Source organism: Acinonyx jubatus, chromosome C2 (assembly GCF_027475565.1).
Source record: "Acinonyx jubatus isolate Ajub_Pintada_27869175 chromosome C2, VMU_Ajub_asm_v1.0, whole genome shotgun sequence".
NCBI lineage: Eukaryota > Metazoa > Chordata > Mammalia > Carnivora > Felidae > Acinonyx > Acinonyx jubatus.
Window position 1 is genome coordinate 75,017,750 of NC_069384.1, and position 22,187 is coordinate 75,039,936.

The window sequence follows — 22,187 nt, forward strand, 5'->3', positions numbered from 1 at the left end:
TCTCATTCTATAGCTACTAAGTTCCTATGCTTTCTTTAAGGTTCAAATGCATCCTCTTCCAGGAAGTTCTTCCTTGTCCAAAAGGAGATTTTATTATTCAGTCTTATGCCTCACAATATTATAAAATCAGACTAAAAGGGCTATTAATCTCCAGATAATTAACTGGTTATCGGAACACAGAATTTAAATGTTAGCTGAAAGCATACATGGATTGTATAATTATTTCCATGGTTATCCAAAAATTAAACATCAAATAAGCTCTTTTGTCAACCTCACATTAACCTTATTTTCCTCTACTTACCTTAGCTGACCCAACTATAGCTGATGCATATATAAAATATATATTGAACATGAGAATACAAGCAAATATATACTTGTAGTTTTATAGACCTTTTTGTGAGAAATTGTTAAAAATACATAGTATCTAAATTTTTGCCATTGCTCAAATAAAGACTACATGTGTCAGAAACTAAAACTTGTCAAGTCTAGCATAATATCTCCTTCACATATTGTTCTGCTCTCCCACACAGTAGTTTTAAATACAGCTTTTCAGAAGTTGAATGCTAGAAATTTGCATGCTGATTCTATTAGGGAAAATGGTCAAATTCTATTCAGACTGAATATAAGCTAAATTGGTGAGGCACTGTGACACTTTGCCACTTGGCTTCAAGTTAAGAGAATGTCATCAGTAGTGAGTTTGGCTTCCAAGGCTGGGTCTTTCCCTTTTATAAAATGGTTTAGAAAAGTTCCAAGTTTCCTTTTGGCTTCATTTCTAATAATCCAGACTTCTACCAAGAAGGAAAAAAAATTTAAATGCCAAACTGCAAACTATCTGAAAAGAGCAAAGACTGTTTGAACGTGTTGGGCACACTTCAGGGAAAACCAAAGTCAAATACCAAAGTCAAATACAGTTTGAACCTCAAACTTTACAACTAAAGTTGTAAAAAGAATTTGAGATTAATAGAAGAGGAGCTAGGATTCATTCTAGACAGTGGCTCTTTTTCATTTTTAAAAATTGTTTAATTCATTTTTTTCTAATTTTATGTTTTTATATAGAAGCATAAAAGTAAAAATAGGTAATGAGTCTAAATTATTATTCAAGAGAAATTGAATTGATGGTTTTTAGTCAGTGATCTGAAAATAAAATTCTTTATTCATTTGGTATTTCCTAAAAATGGCTTTAATAGAATTGTATAAAATTGTATAAAAATGTATAAAAAATTGTATAAAAAATGGAAGTATAGCCTTCTTTCTAGTAGCTTCATATGTATAGAACCATATATATATATATATATATATATATATATATATATATATGTAAAAGTTATGTATTCCTAAGTTTTAAACAGCATTTTATATAAGATTTTATGGGGGTAGTAGGGTACTGTCCACAAGAACTAAACAAAAACTGTACCATTTTAGAGTATATCAAAAAGTTTACTCTTAAATGACTCACATGTAATTCTAAAAGTATTAACATAAAAAAAGAATCATTAGCATTCTGTTTTTATTCTTCAAGACCCAGAATACCACTTTTTTTTTTGCTAGTACATGTTAATGAATTTTATCAAGTTAAAATATATTGGAAATTCTACATAATTGGTTCTCAATTTGGGAAAGTAATAATATCCAGGTGCCTGGGTGGCTCAGTCAGTTAAGCATCCAACTTCAGCTCAGGTCTTGGTCTCCTGGTTTGTGAGTTCAAGCCCCATATCAGGCTTGCTGCCATCAGCACAGAACCCGCTTCAGATCCTCTGTCCCACGCCTCTCTGCCCCTCCTGTGCTCACCCTCTCTCTCTAAAATAAATAAACATTAAAAAAAGAAAGTAGGGGTGCCTGGGTGGCTCAGTGGGTTAAGCATCCAACTTCCACTCAGGTCATGATCTCACAGTTGGTGAGTTGGAGCCCCACCTCGGGCTCTGTGTTGACAGCTCAGAGCCTGGAGGCTGCTTTGGATTCTGTGTCTCCCTCTGACTCTCTCAAAAATGAATAAGTACTAAAAAATTTATTAAAAAAAGAAACTATTAATATCTCTTATAGACACCCTACACAAATTTTCATCTTTTGTAAGCAAACAGAATGTGAAAATGATGTTGCTTTATACCTGTGTTTATTCTGTCATATTGTAGGCTCCTTGAGAATGTATAATCCTGTTTACTTTTTAAAAAATGTTTCTCTTTCAGATATTCCTGAAGGAATAAATGGTATTTCCGTTTAGGCAATTAATTTGTTGATTGTTAGCTGTAACCTTTCAATTATAAACCAAAGAAATAAGAAAATGTATAGTTAGATTATAAATTTTGTTTGCATATTCGTTCAAAGGAGGCTGAATTCCAGAAGATATATCAGTACTAGGTTTGATGAGCCATTACAAAGGCTACTTCACCAAACTATTCCAGACATTTGCAATAGGCTATAGTCATCATTCATTCACTCATTCACATTTATGGAAAAGCTACCAGGTACCAGATACTTGCAAGATTCGAAAAGTAAGAGAGAAATACTGATCTCAAATAAGTTGTCCATAGTAAGGTCATATTTGCAAATACATATAATATGAAATAAAAATGAACGTTAAGAGAGCCACGGATAAATTGTTGTGGTGGGGTGGGGAACCTCGGTGGCTCAGTTGGTTAAGCATCTGACTTCAGCTCATATCATGATCTCACGTTTCATGAGTTTGATCCCCACGTCACTCTGTCTCTTGTCAGTGTGGAGACTGCTTGGGATTCTTCCTCCTTCTCTCTCTGAACCTTCCCCACTTGCACGCTCTCTCTGAAAAATAAACAAACATTAAAAAAAATTGTGGTAGGGATCAGAGGGAAAAAAGATGATTTTCAGATGACAGAATGAGAAGATTTTGGGAAGGGAGTTGGATTTGAAGTAGGTCTTTAAGAATAATTGAGAGAGCATACTAATAATTGATATTTGGGTTTGTAGCTATCGGTGGGAAGACTTGCCACATGTGAAAGCACAGCAGAAGTAACAAATGAAATATGTATATAAAATGTGATAGAATCTGTGGGAGATGAAAATGTATATAACATATAATCTATTAACATGGATGCACCTCTATGAGGTGATTTAGCAACCTGATGATGAAGGTAAAGAACATGAATTACCCACATATGTCTGAATCTTTTCTTTTTATGGATTTGCAATCAAACACTAAACAAATAGGAAGACTTGTAGGTAAACGTTCATGCTAGCAGAATCATTTCAGCGGTCCACCATTTTTGTTGGGTCTGAGAAGATGCTTTGAGTGACTGACTTGTCACCCATTAGTTTGCAAAAGAAAAGGACTCCAGGATTAAGTTATGAGTCCACAATCACAAACAAATCAATGTACACTAATAAGACCACTAGGTAGTAGAATGACTGGTAAGTTTCAGAGTTTCATAGACCTGCCCCTGTTCTTTGACTCAGTGTTCTCTTTGTATAAATACTAATTCTACTTTGAAGAACACACTCTCTTCTCCATTTACCATCCCTAGTTAAAACCATTAGTCAAATTACTCTGTTCTTATTTTGTTTATGTAAAAACTGTCACCCATTTTTGCCTTCTGCCTCTTGTTAGGTTACCAATGCCTGTTTTATGTAATAAGAGCAAAATACCTACAACCAAAATGGCTAAAAGCAAAGTATGTTCACTATGTAAGAGGTAAACAAAGTGACACTGTTATAGCAATTGAACTGCATTGGTCAAAATCATTTGATCAATGGAAAATACACACAATTATAAGTACAAAGCCTATTTTACCTGGTCATCCTTCTCTATGAAAGGGCATAAATCATAACCAGAGCACTGTGGCATAACCAGCAAAGATCTCTAAACTGGATACTGTATTCTAATTCTGACCCTGGTATTATCTAGCAGCAGGATCTTAATTGTTTTATGTCCTCCCTCTGGAAACCTTGATTTCTTCATCTATAAAGTGGAGCATCAGACTATATATAGCTTTAAATTTTAAGGATTCTATAGTCACCATAAGGACAGAATTTATGAAGTTCCCTTGTTTTAGCACCTTTTATGAAATCAAACAAGTGTGTTTATCATCTATCTGAATGACCGTATATTCAAAACATGATAGAGGTAAATATATTCAATAACCTTGGACTTCAGAGAAAACCATTAAGTGAACCAGGCCCCTTACTTTTCATTTCTCTTTAGTGGTAAATGTGTTTACTTTGAATTATCCTTCTGAAGGCTCATCATCACAGCAAGGTGCATTGCAGAAAAGATATTTATAAAAAAAACAAAACTATAAGTCTAGCTTTTCAATTCTATCATAACTATTTGTCTAGCAGATTACTCTTTAGGCTGTCAAAATAAAAGTGACTGGTGTGACTGTATGTGTGGGCTTGATTGAGACTGAACAGAGCACACCTGTGAAATGTGGTTTTATAGCAATGCCAGGGATAGAATATCAGGTCTCAGTCTGCTCACACCTGCTAGGTGCCTGCATGATACCAGGATTCTTTCTATTTGCTTTTTTTTAAATCTTAAATTCCTTCTAGATTAATAAAAGGTTTTGTGATGTGTGCAATACCTTACAACAACATCCCAGCAATCCTGCCTCACAGGTGTTCTGCAGCCACAGTGCCTCCCAGCCCACATTTCTCATTCATTGACCATAACAGTAGTTCCTCACTGAGAAATGTTCCAGTCACTGAGTGTTGTAATCACTGCCAGGAAGATATTTAAATGAAAGTGTAATTTAAACCCAATGAACAAGCAACACAAGCAAATTCTGGGGTTATTTCTTCCAGTGACAGTGGGAATATTTATGTAGCCTGCCTACAGTGACTCATTAGCCCAATAAAAGCCCTTTACTGCATATTCACAGGTGAATGTCCACCATTCTCTGGAGCCCACAGTGTTCTTGGCAGCTTTGATTGAAATTTGGATAGTATTGCCGGAGAATTTTGGGGTTCTCTGGATGTTGGGATTGATCCAAGTCATGGAAAGGCTGAAAAGTGAAAGTAGAGTCCAAATAAGGACAATGATTTTTATTTAATGTATATTCCTTGTACTAAGACTCAAGGTTATCCTGGCACTGTAATCACTGGGACATGAAAGATGGGGGAAGGAATCCTGTTTATCCTTCTCCACTCAACTAGTCCATTTGGATGGTGGCTTTAATGGGAGCTTCTTGATCCTCTTCCTTCAGTAACTTTTCACAGGAAGTACACCATTTCTTGGTATGGGATTGGGTGACCTTAGAGTATATCCTTGTAGTCATGAGGCTTTCGTTTGTTGTGTGAGCCAGGGTAAGTAGATTTCAATTTCAGAGGCTAAGTTTTATCACATTTAAAATGGAACATTTTAGGGGCCTCTGGGAGGCTCAGTCGGTTAAGCGTCCGACTCTTGATTTCAGGTCAGGTAATGATCTCACCGTCATGGGATTGAGCCCCGAGTCAGGCTCTGCACTGAACAAGGAGCCTCTTGGGATTCTCTCTCTTCCTCTCTCTCTGCCCCTCCCCCACTCATATGCTCGCATGCAATTGCACGCACGCTCTCTCTCAAAATAAATAAACTTAAAAAAATAGAACTATTTTAAATGCAGCTGTACTCTATATTAGAGGTCTGAAAGCCATATTTAGCTAGTAGGTTAATTTTACTTGACCAACAGCTTTTTCCTCTCTTAATTTATTTTTTATAGTGGTAATACATTCACAGAGCAAAGCAAATCTATTTCTTACAGCTTTATTCTCCAACTTCCCAGATCCCTTCCCAGGAGACAAAATACCAACACAAGCTTCTTGTGTATCCTTCAAGAAACTTCTAAGCACAATACAAGCAAAACCTACTTGTGCATATGTGCATATATATATACATATTTAACACAAATGGTAGCATGTACAAATGCATACATGCATTTTATATGTAGGCACACACACATAGATTGCTGCTTTTATTTAACAGTGCATTGTAAAGATCTTTTCATAGCCATACATAATGAGCTGCTTTATTGTCTTCAGCTGGTATATAATATCCCATTGTGTGGACGTGCCAGAATTTATCTAGTCCTCTATTGAAGGACATTTGATTGTTTCTGTTATTTTGATATTGCAAGCACCTTTATTATGAGTATAATGTTGAACATACTCCATTTTGTACACAAGCCACTATATCTGCAGGTCAAATTTCCAAAAGTGGGTCAATGGGTGTTTGCATTATAATATGAGAATTTATTTGCATTCCCTAATGGCACTCCTTTGGCTGCATCCCACAAATTTTGATGTTTTGTGTTTCATTATTATTCAGCTAAAACTATTTTGAATATCCTTTGTGATTTCTTTCTTGACCCATGGATTCTATATAAATCTGTTGTTTAGTTCCAAATATGCAAGGCCCTTGAAGATATTTATTTTATTAATTTTCTAATTTAATTTTGTTGTCAGTGAACATACCCTGTAAGATATCAGTCTTTTGACTTTTTATATGGGCTAGCATTTTATCTTGGTGAACGTACCATGTGAACTCACATAAATATTCATTTCGCTTTTGTTTGGTAATGTGTTCTACAGTATTAATTAGGTCAGGTTGTTTGAAGTATTCTGATTTTCTAGATCTCTACTGAGTTTTGCCATGTGTTCTAACAATTATTGAGAGAAGATTATTAAAGTCTGTAGTTATGATTGTGGATTTATTTGTTGGCTTCTTTCAGTTCTGTCACTTTTGTATATTTTGAAGTACTATTATTAGGCACATATATAAGTAAGATTATTGTGTCTAAGTCCTGATGCACTGACCCCCAGTTGTTATGGAATATTCCCTTTTACCTCTGACAATACTCCTTGTCTTGAAGTATCCTTTGTCTGATATTAATATAGCCATATCTACTTTCTTATGCTTACACTTATTGTATATATCATCTCTATATTTTTATTTTCAACCTCTATGAGACCTAAGGATATCACTTGCAGACAGAATATTGTCTAGTTTTACATTTTTGTTTGGTCTTGCCTTTTCATTGCAGTGTTTACTTTGTTTACATTGAAAGTGATACTTGATATGGTTGGCTTTAAATCTACCATTTGCTATTTGTTTTCTATTTATCTCATCTGATTTTTGTTTTTCCATTTCTCTTATTATTTCTTTTCAATTAGTGTGTTTCATGTTCCATTTAAATCCTTATATTGGCTTCTTAGTTCTACCGTTTTTGGTATTATAATTATAGTTTTTGCTCTAGAGAGTATAATAGAGATTCTTAATTACAGCCTACTTAGATTGATAATAAGACACTTGACATAAAATATAAGAACTATATTCGTGAGTTTGAGCCCCACGTCAGGCTCTGCGCTGACAACACAGAGCCTACTTGGGGTTCTTTCTCCCTCTCTCTCTGCCCCTCTCCCACTCGCGCATGTGCACACACATACTTTCTCTCTCAAAATAAATACACTTTAAAAAATATATAAGAACCATAAAACAATATATTTTAACTAAACCCTTGTCTGTTCTACAATGTCATCACTCACACACACACACACACACACACACACTCACACTTACATTAGAACCCTTTCAGTGCAATTTTTTTAATTGAAAGGAGAAAAAGTATATTCTTTCATATTTGTCAACATATTTATGATTTCCAGTGCTATTTATCCCTTCCTATATAACCTAGTTACTATCTGGCATCCTTCAGTATGAATAACAACTTTAAGCATTTATTATAATTCAAGTCTGATGGAAGTGAATTTACTTTTTTTGTTTATCTGAAAATATTTTTACTTTACCTTACTGATTTCGAAGGATATGCGCACTGGATGAGTTCAGTTTGCTTTTTATTTTAGCACTTTAATGACTTCATCTCATTATCTTCTACTTCCCATTGTTTAGTGGTGCTTGATGTGTCCTTTTCCCTTATCTGCTTCATTTTAATTTTTTTTCTTTATTTTTCATGAGTTTGGTTATAAAGTACCTGACTATGATTTTGATGTATTTATCCTGCTTTGGATTTGCTTAGCTTCTTCAATTTAGATCTATAGGAATTTTTATATTTACTGTATTTGGTAAATTTTAACCATATTTATTCATTGTTTATGCTTTATTCTATTTCTTTTGTGTCCGAATAGGTTAGACTATTTGATATTGTCAACAGATTGCTGAGTGTGTGTGTGTGTGTGTGTGTGTGTGCACGCGTGCGCACATGCGCTTATGTGTGTGTTTAAATCTTCATTTAGCTGTGTAATTTAGTCTGGATAATTTTAATTACTCTGTATTCAAGTTCATTGATGCTTTCATTTGCCAGTTTCCAGTTTGTTAATAAGTACCTCCAATATTATTTTTACCTCAAATATTGACCTTTTCAGTTCTAACACTTTCATTCGGTTCTTTTTTCTATCATTTCCTTTTTTATTCTGCTGATATATCTTATTTGTTTACTCATTATGTCCTTATTTATCTTTAAGTCCTATAGCATTTACAGGAGCTATTTTATTTTTTATTTTTTTAGTTTTTAAGAGACAGCAAGCAGGGGAGAGGGGCAGAGGGAACGAGAGAGAGAATCTCAAGTAGGCTTCACATTCAACGTGGGATCCAACACGGGGCTTGATTCCCTGGGATCATGACCTGAGCAAAATGAAGACTTGGATACTCAACTGACTGAGCCACCCACGTGCCCCATAGGAACTGTTTTAAAGTCCTTGCGTATTAAAGACTGGATCATCTGGATCATCTTATTTTTTTTCTTTATTGAAATTCTTAATTGGCTGATTGTGGGTTACATTGTCTTGCTTATATCCATGTTTTATAATTTGTATAATTATATTAGACATTTTTATGATATGTGGTAGACTGCATTGCATTATCTTTTGATAAAGATTGTGTGTTTATTTCCTGGCATTTAGATAAATAACTAGTAGATATTCTTGATCTTGTTGGTGTGTGTGTGTGTGTGTGTGTGTGTGTGTATGTGTGTGTGCGTGTGTGTGTGTGTGTGTGTGTGCGTGTGTTTAGGTCTTGGTTATTTTGTTTCTATCTTTAATCTGGGAGGGTGCAGGGGGACCCTATTTACAATGTGATCATTAAACTGTGACTTTTCTGAGGTCTCCTGTGAATGTCCATTATCAAGGTCTCTGCTTTCTGGCTTGTCTAGAAGTTCAGCATATCCCAGCCCTGCATAACCTCTTGTATCTCTGTTCATCTCTCAGTTCTATAGTAGCTGCTCTAGACTGGGCCTTGGAGATCTAATTTTGAACATGTTCAGTTCATCCATAAGCCCAGGATCCTCAGGAAATTCCCATGTAATCTCCTGACCTCCATTTTAACAGGTTCCTTTTCTCTGGCTCCTTGCTCTACATTATTCAAGTCCTTTTAGCTGTCCTAAACTCCAATTTCTGTCTCCAGTTCAAAATAACCATAGTGCAATATTTCAGCTTTATCTCTTCATTCTAGTGTTGAAAGTTACCCCTTGTAGAAAGCCAGGATTAATGTAGTACTTTCTTCATATATTTCCGTTCTCTCAAAGATCAAATCCAGCAATTCCAGTTGACAGATTCCTGGAAACTGTTGCCTCATATACTTGCCCAATATTCATAATGGATACATCAGGAAGTTAAGTTTCATACTGGATATTATGACTTCATAAAAGTTGACACCTAGAGTTTTAAAAATTGGAAAATTTCATGTAAAAATATATTTCCAATCTTACTTGATAATTTCTGGGGCCCTTTAGAATATTCAAATGACTTCCCAAAAGTATAATGATGGTTTTATTTAAATATGGGAATTTGGGGGCACCTAGGGGGCTCAGTTGGTTAAACATCCGACTCTTGATTTCAACTCAGGTCATGTTCTCATGGCTCTTGGGTTTGAGCCCCACATCAGGCTCCATGCTGACAGAGCAGAGCCTTCTTTAGATTCTCTCTCTCCTTCTCTCTCTCTGCCCCTCACCCGCTCGCATACATTCTCTCTCTTTCTCAAAATAAATAAATAAACTTTGAATATGGGAATTTGAAAATATCCCCACTTTCGTCTTTACCCCCAGAAAGGAAAACAGAAGCTGAGACACCAGAGGCATGCTTCATCTTTCATGTATCTGCTGAGGGTATTCAATGTACTTGCCTTGATTTTCAAACTCATAAGTATGTACTGTATACATACTTCACAGCAACAATGGTGTTTTTAATGGAGAATTGCACTGTTCCCTCAATGTCTGCTCTCTTGTCTCTAGAATGTTCAGAATCCTAGAAGTAATTTTGGTGATAACAGTTAATTGTAATATGATATATCCTCTTATTCACTGGCCTTCTCCAATTGCTCATTCCCATACTCACAAGCTTTTGGCTAGAGGCCAAGTCAAATGGCTATGTGGTATTATGCCTCATTAGGAGATGTTAAGAATCTGAAAGTTACCACATCACTTATCTCAGATTGATAAAAACATCCTCTACCCAGAAAAGAGAAATAGCCAGATTTATCTGTGTACTCTGTTTAACCTTGATTAGCCCGTTAACAGGCAAAAGAAACTCGACACATTATTTGAATTCCACAAGTAGAGTGACTTTTCTCAGTCTTTTGCTCAGGCTAACGTTTCTCACTTGTGATATCAGATATCACCTAAAAAAGTATATCTAGAAGTACATAAAGTGAGTGATATGCCAAGGACTACTTAAAGCACACCTTTACTGTCTTAATTATTCAACCTTATAGTGAAGGTATGATTAGTATTAATTTACAGATAATAAAACTGAGCTTCAGAAAAATAAAATAACTTGTCCAAGTTAAGAAATTGGGGATTTGAATCTTTATGTCTGTCTGCTTCCAAAATTGTTTCTAATATACCAGTTTTCATCATTTTATGATGATATAAATTTACCTTGTTGTCCTGTAAGATATTGCAGAGACTATGTTAACAAAGAAGCTTTATTTTTAGAGAAATTAGCTCAGTTTTCCAGTAAAAATTATCTCAAAAGTGTATAGATAAAGATTCCATATCTGTTGAGGTTTTTTTTTTTTTAAGTTATAAAATTAGATTTGTTCTAGTCAAAGCAACTCAGTTTAAAAAAAAATGCTTCATTTGAGATAATGTATTTTAACATTTTCTTTGCCTCTTGTCAGGATGGAAAACAAAAGTTCTCTTGCTTGACTTAATATCATTATGTCTGACAATGCACTTGGCAAAGCAGCTGCTAATACACCAAGAATCTTAAAATTCTATACATCTAAAAGCCATTAAGAAAGTTAGCCAACCAGGAGCTTCACATCCAAATATTCAAAGGAAGTATCTACCTCTGGAGTTATAACCAAAGGAAGTATCTACCTCTGGAGTTGTTGGACATAAATTGTGTTGCAAGAATCATCATGTTTTTTAATTTCTTTCTTCCTTCTATACAACCTAGTAAAAAGCACAGCAAATAAGGGAGATGCTTTTGTACATTAAAAAGAGTTTAGATTTTGGTTTCTAATTGGAATGGAAAAAAAAAAAACCAAAATGAGAAGGCCCTTTGTATTTAGTATGTTTCAAATATTAGTAATTTTTACATATCATAAAGTCATTAGTCATAACTACTTATATAATAGGCAGGTTTTTTTTCCTCTGATTAAATTTCCTATTATGTTTTCTTAATAGTGATATAGTACCACAATTTTTGGTAGATAAGCACTGTTTTTAAATACCAATATTTTATGCAGACTCCTTAATTTCAAGAAATTATTTAACTATTGAATATGAATGCTAAAACTATGGGAAGTTTAAATCAAAAGGGACATTGGAAATCACTTAGTCCAACAAAATTCTCTTTATGCTTAGGGGAACAGGGAATTTAAGACAAAGTGATCTTCCGAATTTGAATACAAATTACACATATACAGGAATAAAAATCTAGGTTTCATGAAGTTTTTTTTTTCCAGCAAATTATTTTGATTCAGAGTAGATTGCTTTTAATTCCATCAACTATGGAGAATATGAGGGAAATTAACAATCATGGTGCTTGCTTTCATGGAGCTTAATCCATATGTAATATCATGCCAACTAGTGTTAAGTTATGGAGGAAAAAACAGCAAGATAAAGGATTAGAAAGTGAGGAGGAGGTGCTGAATTATGCAAGGTAGTCAGGAGAGCTCTCTGAGATAGTCACATCTGAGCAGTGACCTGAATGAAATGAGAGATCAAGCCGTGTTAATATGTTATTGAAGATGTTTTCAAGAACAGAGGATACCAATTGGGAAGGACTCGAAATGGGCTCTCCTTGTTGTTTTGAGAAATGGCAAGGAGACCAGTGGCTGCAGTGCTATGAATGTTCATTCATCCATTGCACATTCATCCCATGGAGCATGGTAGCTAAAGCAGTAAGGAGGAAATGGGAATCTATAAGGCACGGGATGAAGGTAAATTGTAATTGCACTGCCATTTAATTATATTAACCATACAGGATTATTCAAGTCGTCTTCCTGCTTCAGTTGGGAAGCATACATTTTGCAAGTAAAGCTACTAGGAGGAAAAGCAGTTGTGAGTGATATCGCTCTAAAATGTAGTGACTTTTAAGGTTATGGTGTCAAGTCTTCTATGTAAAATAAGTACTTTCAAATGATTGTGTAGGTCTTTATAGGTATCAGAGAGCTTGCACATGTGTTATGTAATTTGATCATTATAGCTCCATGAGTCTGTAGCAAATGTATCTTCAGTTCATAGTAGAGGAAGTTGAGGTTCAGACAGGTTAACTGATTTGCCAAAGGTTAGTTTGACAATGTGGAAAATTGTTTAGTGGATAATAAGCCAGAAATTTAGAGAATCCAAATGATTTTGCAGAGAATATTTACTGCACATTTCTTCACGTGTTATGAGTAATAGTATTTTTCTATTCTGTTCATCTTATATTTATTATTATTATCATAAGAACTTGCAAATGGTTACTTTGAACCTGGGCAGTTTTACAAGCAGTATTTAAATAAAACATGTAAGTATGTGCATTATATAATGGCCTATAATAAAAAGTGCGAAGTAGAATAAGTGAGTTGGAGGGAAAACATTTTTTCTTGAATAAATTACATGGTCCCAAAGTGTTATTTTTTCATCTTGAACAAAATTTGTCCACAACCTATGAATGAATGATTGTTATTGGTATAAAATTGTCATGCATTATATGTTAGCTAATTATGTGGAAAAAACTTGATTTTGAAAGAGGGCAAAGTTTTAGGAAAGTAACACTTGTCATTTTACTTAATCTTTGCCACATTTTTACCCTTCTATAGCTTTTTTATTAACAAATAACATACATGGGGCACATGGGTGGCACAGTCGGTTAGGCGACCGACTTTGGCTCAGGTCATGATCTCACGGTTCGTGGGTTTAAGCCCTGCATCGGGCTCTGTGCTGACAGCCTGCTTCAGATTCTGTGTCTCCCTCTCTCTCTGCCCCTCCTCTGCTCACACACTGTCAATCTCTCTCTCTCTGTCAAAAATAAACATTTAAAAAATAAAAAAAGAAAACAAATACATGGAGAGTGTGCAAATTATAACAGAAAATTAATTTTCCTATAGTGAACACACTCATGTAACCAGCTCCCAGACCAAGAGGTAGGCCATTCCCAACATCCCAGAGTCCTCCCTCTCCTTCATTCCAGTAACTACCCTCGCTGAACACTATCCTGTGTTCTATCACAATACATTAGTTTCACCTGCTTTTGAGTTTTATGTAAATAGAATCATACAGTGTGTGTAGCAGTTATTTTTGTTTGGCTTCTTTTGCTCCACATTATGATGGTGAGAATCATCCATATTACTGCTTACAGTTGTATTTTGTTTATTCTCACTGTTTTGTAGTATTTTGTGATTATCTGAATGTACTACATATCCATTCTGCTATTGATGGCCATTTGGGTTGTTTTCATTTGGGGACTATTATAAATAGTGTTTCTATGAGCATTCTTGTATATGTCTTCTGGGAGAGAGAGAGAGAGCAAGAGAGAGAGAGGTTTCATTGGTGTATAAATCCAGGAATAGAATTACTGGATCATAGGATATACTTATATTTACAAACACCGCCCAGTTTCCAAAATGTTTTTTTTACCAATTTATTCTCCTATCATTTATGTATAAGAAGTCCACGTGTTCCACATCTTTGTCAACACTTGGCATTATCTTTTTATTTCAGTTGTGTTTGAATATAACCCATGCTGGATTTTTTTCCAGCTTTTTTGAGGTACAATTGACAATTGAGAATGTATATAAGATTGTGAGATATTCACGACAAGTACGCTAATTAACATATCCATCACCTTGCATAACGTCTGTCTTCTTTCTTTCTTTCTTTCTTTCTTTCTTTCTTTCTTTCTTTCTGTGTGTGGTTCTAACACTACTTTATGGTCCAACAACCAGTCTTACTAGGGAATATATCCAAAGGAAATGAAATCAGGATCTTCAAGAAATATCTATATATCCATCTTCATTTTAGCATTTTTCACAATAGCCAAGTTAGGGAAACAACCTTAGTATCTGTTGGTGGTTGACAGGTAAAGAAAACTGGCACTAATACATATATAGCAGGATGTTACTCAGCCTTAAAAAAAATCCTGCCATTTGCAAAATCATAGATGAAGCTGGTGGACATTAAATTAAGTGAAATAAACTATATGCAAAAAGATAAGCTCTGCTTAATCTTACTTATGTGTGGAATTTTGTGTTTGTTTTTTTTTTATTTTTTTAAATATGAAATTTATTGTCAAATTGGTTTCCATACAACACCCAGTGCTCATCCCAACAAGTGCCCTCCTCAATACCCATCACCCACCGTCCCCTCCCTCCCACTCCCCATCAACCCTCAGTTTATTCTCAGTTTTTAAGAGTCTCTTATGTTTTGGCTCCCTCCCTCTCTAACCTCTTTTTTTCCCCCTTCCTCTCCCCCATGATCTGCTAAGTTTCTCAGGATCCACATAAGAGTGAAAGCAAATGGTATCTGTCTTTCTCTGTATGACTTATTTCACTTAGCATAACACTCTCCAGTTCTATCCACATTGCTACAAAAGGCCATATTTCATTCTTTCTCATTGCCATGTAGTATTCCATTGTGTATATAAACCACAACTTCTGTATCCATTCATCAGTTGATGGACATTTAGGCTCTTTCCACAATTTGGCTATTGTTGAAAGTGCTGCTATAAACATTGGGGGTACAAGTGCCCCTATGCATCAGCACTCCTGTATCCCTTGGGTAAATTCCTAGCAGTGCTATTGCTGGGTCATAGGGTAGATCTATTTTTAATTTTTGAGGAATCTTCACACTGTTTTCCAGAGTGGCTGTACCAGTTTGCATTCCCACCAACAGTGCAAGAGGGTTCCCATTTCTCCATATCCTCTCCAGCATCTATAGTCTCCTGACTTGTTCATTTTAGCCTATATGTGGAATTTTGAATAAACTTGTAGAAGCAGAAAGTATAATCATGGATACAGGGGCTGGGAAGAGAAATGGGGACATGTTGGTCAAGGGGTTCAAAATTTTAGTTATACAAGATGAATAAGTTCTGGAGAGCTAATGTACAACCATGTGACTCAAGTCAACAATATTATTTTCTATAGTTGAAATTTACTAAAAATGCAGATCTTAAGTGTCTTTACCAAATGTTTTAATATGATAATTATTGCCCCACTTTATTCATGGTAAAACAAAGATTTATCAGGGCGCCTGGGTGGCTTAGGCGGTTGAGCGTCCGACTTTGGATCAGGTCATGATCTCACAGTCCATAAGTTCGAGCCCCGCGTCAGGCCCTGTGCTGACAGCTCGGAGCCTGGATCCTGCTTCTGATTCTGTGTCTCGCTCTCTCTCTGTGCCTCCCCCACTCATGCTCTCTCTCACTCTCAAAAATGAATAAATGTTACAAAAAATTAAAAAAAACCAAAGATTTATCAAAATTAAGTGGTATGCCCACGACCATACAACTAGAGAAACAGAGTCAATACTGTCATTCAATTCCGTTTTATCACACAGTCTTTGATGTTTCCTTAGAATATTTTTCTTTAATTCAACAAGAATAAATTGAATGCTGAATATGCTGGGCTTCATAATAAGCACTGATGAGGAACATGGTTTTGGAGCAAAGCTCAGAATGTCTAGGATAGGAACAAGAAAAAACACAATACAAGAGGCAAAGTGCATTAAATACTACAAAAAAAAGCAATTCTATAAGAAACTAAATGAGGGAAAGTTCACAGTTACCTATAATGACTGAGAAAAGCGTTTGTCATGGTTCCATTGGATAGAGAAATAGAACAACCTGAGGAAAGTACAATTTGAGGACAGGAAAGTATGGGCATGTCAAGGAATTTGGATATGAAAAAAACACAATTGGCAATTATAGCCAACCATGAAAAAAATATAACATTTTAACCATCAGATATCCTCAGTTTCTGTCTCCTTGTTCCTCATGGTATTTATATATAAAGGAGGTGAGAGGGGCCATTCAAATGAAGGTGAGAGGGGCCAAGGCTGGCACAGTTACAGGCTGACCGAGGAGGAAAGGCCTCATCCTGGGTAATGGCAGATGCTAAGACTGGAGGGGAGAAGCGTGAATCTGTGCAGGATATCAATGCAGAGAGAAGAGTAAGGAAGAAATTCAGTATTGAAGAGGGATCAAGGGAGAGTATGAAACTATGAGATTGGGGATCAGAGAGAGAAATTGTATAGCGAATAGGTAAGAATCAAATGAAGTGGGGAGAGACTGAAAGGAATCCTGAACGGTTGGCCTGGGTTTAAGTGGTGTTCCAACATTCCTTGTTATCTGGATTGAAATGGGCAGGTATTCTTAATTTTCTAGGACAAGGCAAGAGTGAATAGGTATTTGAAATGTGAAATAGAACTGGTCACATAGTGGCTTGTACAATGCCAGAACAAAAACATCAGTTGTTTTTCGTTGCAAATTCTACTAAAAGAATGAGTGATCAAAAGTAATTTTGGAGCCCTATCAAAGGTCGTATTCATATTCCAGTGAAATCCAGGTCAGCTGAAGTTGAATACACTTAAGATTTGGAAAGATTTGGGGGCGCCTGGGTGGCTTGGTTGGTTGAGCGTCCGACTTCAGCTCAGGTCATGATCTCACGGTCTGTGAGTTCGAGCCCCGCGTCGGGCTCTGTGCTGACAGCTCAGGGCCTGGAGCCTGTTTCAGATTCTGTGTCTCCCTCTCTCTCTGCTCCTCCCCTGTTCATGCTCTGTCTCTCTCTGTCTCAAAAATAAATAAACGTTAAAAAAAAAAGATTTGGAAAGATTTTTTAAACTTTTTTTGTTTGTTTTTGTAGGATTTGGAAAGGTTCTGTATAATAAATGTGGAAAATAAACATAAAAATAAAGCATTTCACATATCTATATACATGATGCACATGTGGAGATGTTTCTATTTCATCAACAAATATTTCTACAAGTCTTGCTATGTACCTACATTGAACTGATTGCTCAGGATAATAGATATGAACACAATTTATGAGATGCAATATGACTGTTTAATCTTTCAAAGATGGAAAAAATCCTCCTTTTTATACTTGTTCATTGCTCTGCTTTAATTAGATGCACTGGATTAAGGTAATCCAGGATTTTATCACCTTTAGCTCTGAAGTCTATTCGTCTCCACTACACATTAGATTTATTGTCGTTGTGAACCCACTTGCTTTTTAACCTCAGATCCTCTTCTGAATGTCTGTGACTGCCCGAGTGTTTGCTGAAAGCTTTAGCTAATGTTTTTAAAGTTTATTTGTTTATTTATTTTGAGAGAGACAGCAAGTGGGAGAGGGGCAGAGAGAGAGGGGGTCAGAGGATCTGAAGCGGGCTCTGTGTGCTGACAGCAGAGAGTGTGAGGCAGGGCTTGAACTCACAAACTTTGAAATCATGACCTGAGCCAATGTTAGACACTTAACAGAGGCCCCTAGATAATTTTTTTTAAACAAGTATGTATGTGTAATTTGTTTTAGCTATGGTGGAAGTAATATATGCAGAATAAAGCTTAACTTATAGCCTAGGGCCCTGGATGCTGCAGCAGATATAAACTTCTATGACAAAAACACAGAATTAAGTGTCTAGTTACATGATTGATTGTATTTTTCTTGCTATAAATAAAAACTGAAGAAGAATAATGAGTTGGAATTTTTGTAAATTCTGAAAGCTTACAACATGCTTCCACATCCTTCGTCTTACTTTCCTTAAAATAATTTATAGTTGCATATATAAAATTCAAAGATTAATCACTTACCTAAAGTCTCACATTGAGTAGGTATGGATCCAGAAGCAAAATTCTGATTTTCTTATTCTAACCAGCTGGACATTTCATTTCTCATTACACAATTGGGGCACCTGGGTGGTTGGGTAGGTTAAGTGTCTGATTCTTGATTTCGGCTCAGATCATGATCTCACGGTTTGTGGGATGGGGCCCTGTATCAGGCTCTGCACTGAAAGTGTGGAACCTGCTTGGGATTCTCTCTCTGCCTCTCTCTGCCCCTCTCCCTCTCACACTCTCTGTCTGTCTCTCTCTCACTCTCTCAAAATAAATAAACTTAAAAAAAAACTAAAAGAATGATAATAGCAACTGTATTGTAAATTTTTAAATGTACAACTTCGTATTTATGTTGAAATTATATAAATAGCGTAAAGGTTGCACTTAGAATGATTGTCCAAGTTTTCTCAGTGTTCTTGTTTCCCTCACTATTTCTAGAAGTGCCTACACTAAGCTTCTGACATTTTTTTCCACCTGAAATGTTTTGCCCTAGCCAGGTATTAGTTGCCTAATTTCTGAACTCTGACTCTGTAGCCCCCTTGGAATGGCATTAAATGGGATACTCCACTTGACTTTCCGTTTCTTTTTTTTAATGTTTGTTTTTGAGAGAGAGATAGAGAGATAAAGAGAGGGAGAGAGAGAGAGGGAGAGAGCACGAGAGGGGTAGGTGCAGAAAGAGAGATACACGCGGAATTTGAAGCAGGCTCCAGGCTCTGAGCTGTCAACATAGAGCCCGATATTGGGCTCGAACTCTTGAACTGTGAGATCATGACCTGAGCCGAAGTCAGATGCTTAACCAACTGATCCACCCCGGCACCCCGACTTTTCATCTCTCATTCGGACCTGAGTGCTGTGTCTGGGATCCCCCTTTACCAGCTCAGAAGTTCAAGACCCAGTCCCTGCCTAATGCTATTCCTGGCTCATGTTCCTGCCCAATATCCTGGACTTTTACTGTTTCAAGAACAGACTTTAAACAATTGCAAAACCAAACAGAAACCTCATAGTTCATCATTTACTCAGTCAAACTGTTATTTTTAATCATGTATACAAGACAATGTAGTAATTATCTTTGATGGAAGTGGGTTTTATGAGGTTGTATGATGGCTGGTCTCAAATCAGCAGCCATCACTTCTATCTAATCTAATATCAAGATATTTCCATCTCCCCCCCAAAAAGACAAAAACAAAACAAAAACAAACATACAAAATTCCTCTCTTCTCATTTACCTGACCCCCAGCTCTTGGCAACCACTAATCTAATTTTTTTGTGTCTGGATTTGCCTATTCTGGATATTTCATATAAATGGAATCATACAACATATGGCCTGTTCTGTCAGCTTCTTTCACCTAGCATAATGTTTTTGAGGTTCATCCATATTGTCACATGAATCAGTACTCCACTCTTTTTTGTGGCTGAATAATATCCCATTGTATGGATGTACCACATCCTGTTTATCCATTCATTCATTGATAGATATTTGAGTTGCTTCCACATTATGCATAATGCTGCTGTGAAGATCTGTGTACCAGTTTCTGTGTAGACGTGAGTGTCCATCTCTCCTAGATAATGTACCTAGAAGTAGAATGGCTGGATCATATGGTGATTGCATGCTTAACTTTTTTGCAGACCTGCCAAACTGATTTCCACAGCTGCTGCATTGTTTGCATCCCCACCAGCAGTAGATGAGGGCTATAGTTTCTTCACATCCTCACCAGTACTTTTTATGATCCATCTTTTTTATTACAGCCATTGTAGCAGATGTGAAGTGGTCTTTGTCTTTCGTTTCTCTGATTCTTAAGCCAGTACGTTTACTTAAAATTGAGAGTGTCCTATGGCATTATAGTGTTATTATCAATATAGTATAAATAGATATGCATATAAATATTATAAATATATGTCAACAATATATATCTATCTATATTATGTATGTGTAGATTACAAATATACACATACGTAATGTTTACAACCACCTTTCCATTTCCCTTCCCATCTTTGTAGTCTCACTTTTTTGCTCTGTAATTTTAGAACCATTTTAAATTAAGAAAGCGTCTTAACCATTGTCTTTTTTGTCACTGAAGGCCTTCACCAGCACCCATCGACATGTCACTGTAGTTTTCTGCAAAGGAAGCTAGGGGACTAGTCTATCACCTAGAAGGACATGATTTCACGCAGCTTTAGTCCCACATATTCCTCAGTCACTAAACTACAGGTGTAACTGCATGAAACCATTGGGGCCTTACACTTAAAGGGTTACAAGGAAGAGATTCTTCCAGCACATCACAAAGGCAGCAGGGATGATTGTGAATCTGTTTTGCATATAGGATTCTTATTTACATATAGCTAAAGAAGATGTTAGCACAATTGTTTTTCTTCTGCTTATATTAGAAGGGGAGGAATTTCTTCTCTCCATAGAATATATTTTGTCCATTTGACATGTTAGGATTTGATTTTATTGTATTGGTTATAAAATTTCATTGTAAGTCACTAAACAAGACTCGGGCAGAAAAGGTGATTTTGACAGGCAGCGATTCTAAAAGCAATAAATGTGAGTTCTGGCATTGGTGCAGTAATTTTTTTTTTGGTGTAACTCTGAATTAATCATATAACCTTTTGGCTATATCACTTACTAATGATGATGTTGAAATAGAAGATATTTAAGATTCCATCTTGAATTCAACTTTTATTCTATGTTTCACTGAAGATCACACAGTGTAGTGGTAATATTTTTTTCTACTGCTTATCTCTGGGTGTTTTGTTTTTATACCTGAAATTTAAATTACTAAATTTAAAAAATGTTACAGAGATGAAAGGGAAAGTTACTGACATTAAGCAAAGAGGTAGTGTACTGGTGATTTAATGCAACAAGTTTTGACTGCATAGTAAATTTGTGTACATATAAGGTACACAAATGTGTACCTGTGAGCCTGTGGGTGCTGTGGTTGTGTTTGATTTTGATTCCCAGAGATACATTTTATATGATAAGGATCACTAAAATGTGCAATAGTCATTCTCTTAAATTTATAAAAGATTTTACTGGCACCAGATCTGGGCACAGCTTTGAATGATGTTAGCCCAATGGGTGATTCAAACCTGAATAGTTGTCTTCTGTGAAGGAAAGTTTGTCTAGAAAGGAAATCTTGGGATGCCTGGGTGGCGTGGTTGGTTGTCTAACTCTTGATTTCAGCTCAGGTCATGATCTCAGGGTTATGAGATTGAGCCCCACATCAGGCTCTGTGCTGACAGCACAAAGCCTGTTTGGGATTCTCTCTCTCAAAATAAATAAACTTTCTAAAAATTTTTTTAAAAAGAAAGGAAATCTTGCCTCTTGATTTTGTATGATGAATCTTTATAACCAAGTGCTATCAGAAATTATGTGCTATTGCCTCTGATTTGTTCTTAACAGAGAACCTATATTTCAGGTTCATCGCATTTAAGCATATGCTAGTTAACTTTTTAAATCCGTCCTTTCTTTTGTATCTCCTTTTCTTCTGCAGGATGTTTTCACTCCAGAATGCAAATTTAAGGAATCTGTATTTGAAAACTACTATGTGATTTATTCTTCTACACTGTATCGTCAGCAGGAATCAGGCCGAGCATGGTTTCTAGGACTCAATAAAGAAGGTCAAATTATGAAGGGAAACAGAGTGAAGAAAACCAAGCCTTCATCACATTTTGTACCAAAACCTATTGAAGGTATGAAATGAACTTCTTTTCTTTTTAGACCCTGATCTGTGTGTTGATGACAATTTGGTTCCTTATCCCTTGCTCAGTGGAGTTTGCTTGGAATGTAACAGATCCAAACGAAGTTTCAGAAAACACAGTGGTACCTCTTCCTTAAAAAAAAAAAAATCTGTTACAAATGATTGGCATTTATTTTAAAAACTGCTTGACTATAGAAGCTAGAAAATTCCTCCAAGTAGAAAAAAAATAGTGCTAGCTACCATTTGGCAGGTAATTTCCTTCTTTGGTGAACACAATGATTT

General features: G+C 35.8%; 1 protein-coding gene across 3 annotated transcripts in view; it reads left to right on the top strand.

Annotated features, from left to right (window-relative positions):
• Positions 1–22,187, top strand: part of FGF12 (fibroblast growth factor 12) — a 556,824-nt gene that overhangs the window by 513,985 nt on the left and 20,652 nt on the right. For all 3 annotated transcript variants that reach the window (XM_027061187.2, XM_027061186.2, XM_027061185.2), the window contains one exon: positions 21,699–21,897. In XM_027061187.2, the coding sequence (XP_026916988.1) occupies positions 21,699–21,897 (199 nt within the window). The remainder of the gene's footprint in view (positions 1–21,698; positions 21,898–22,187) is intronic.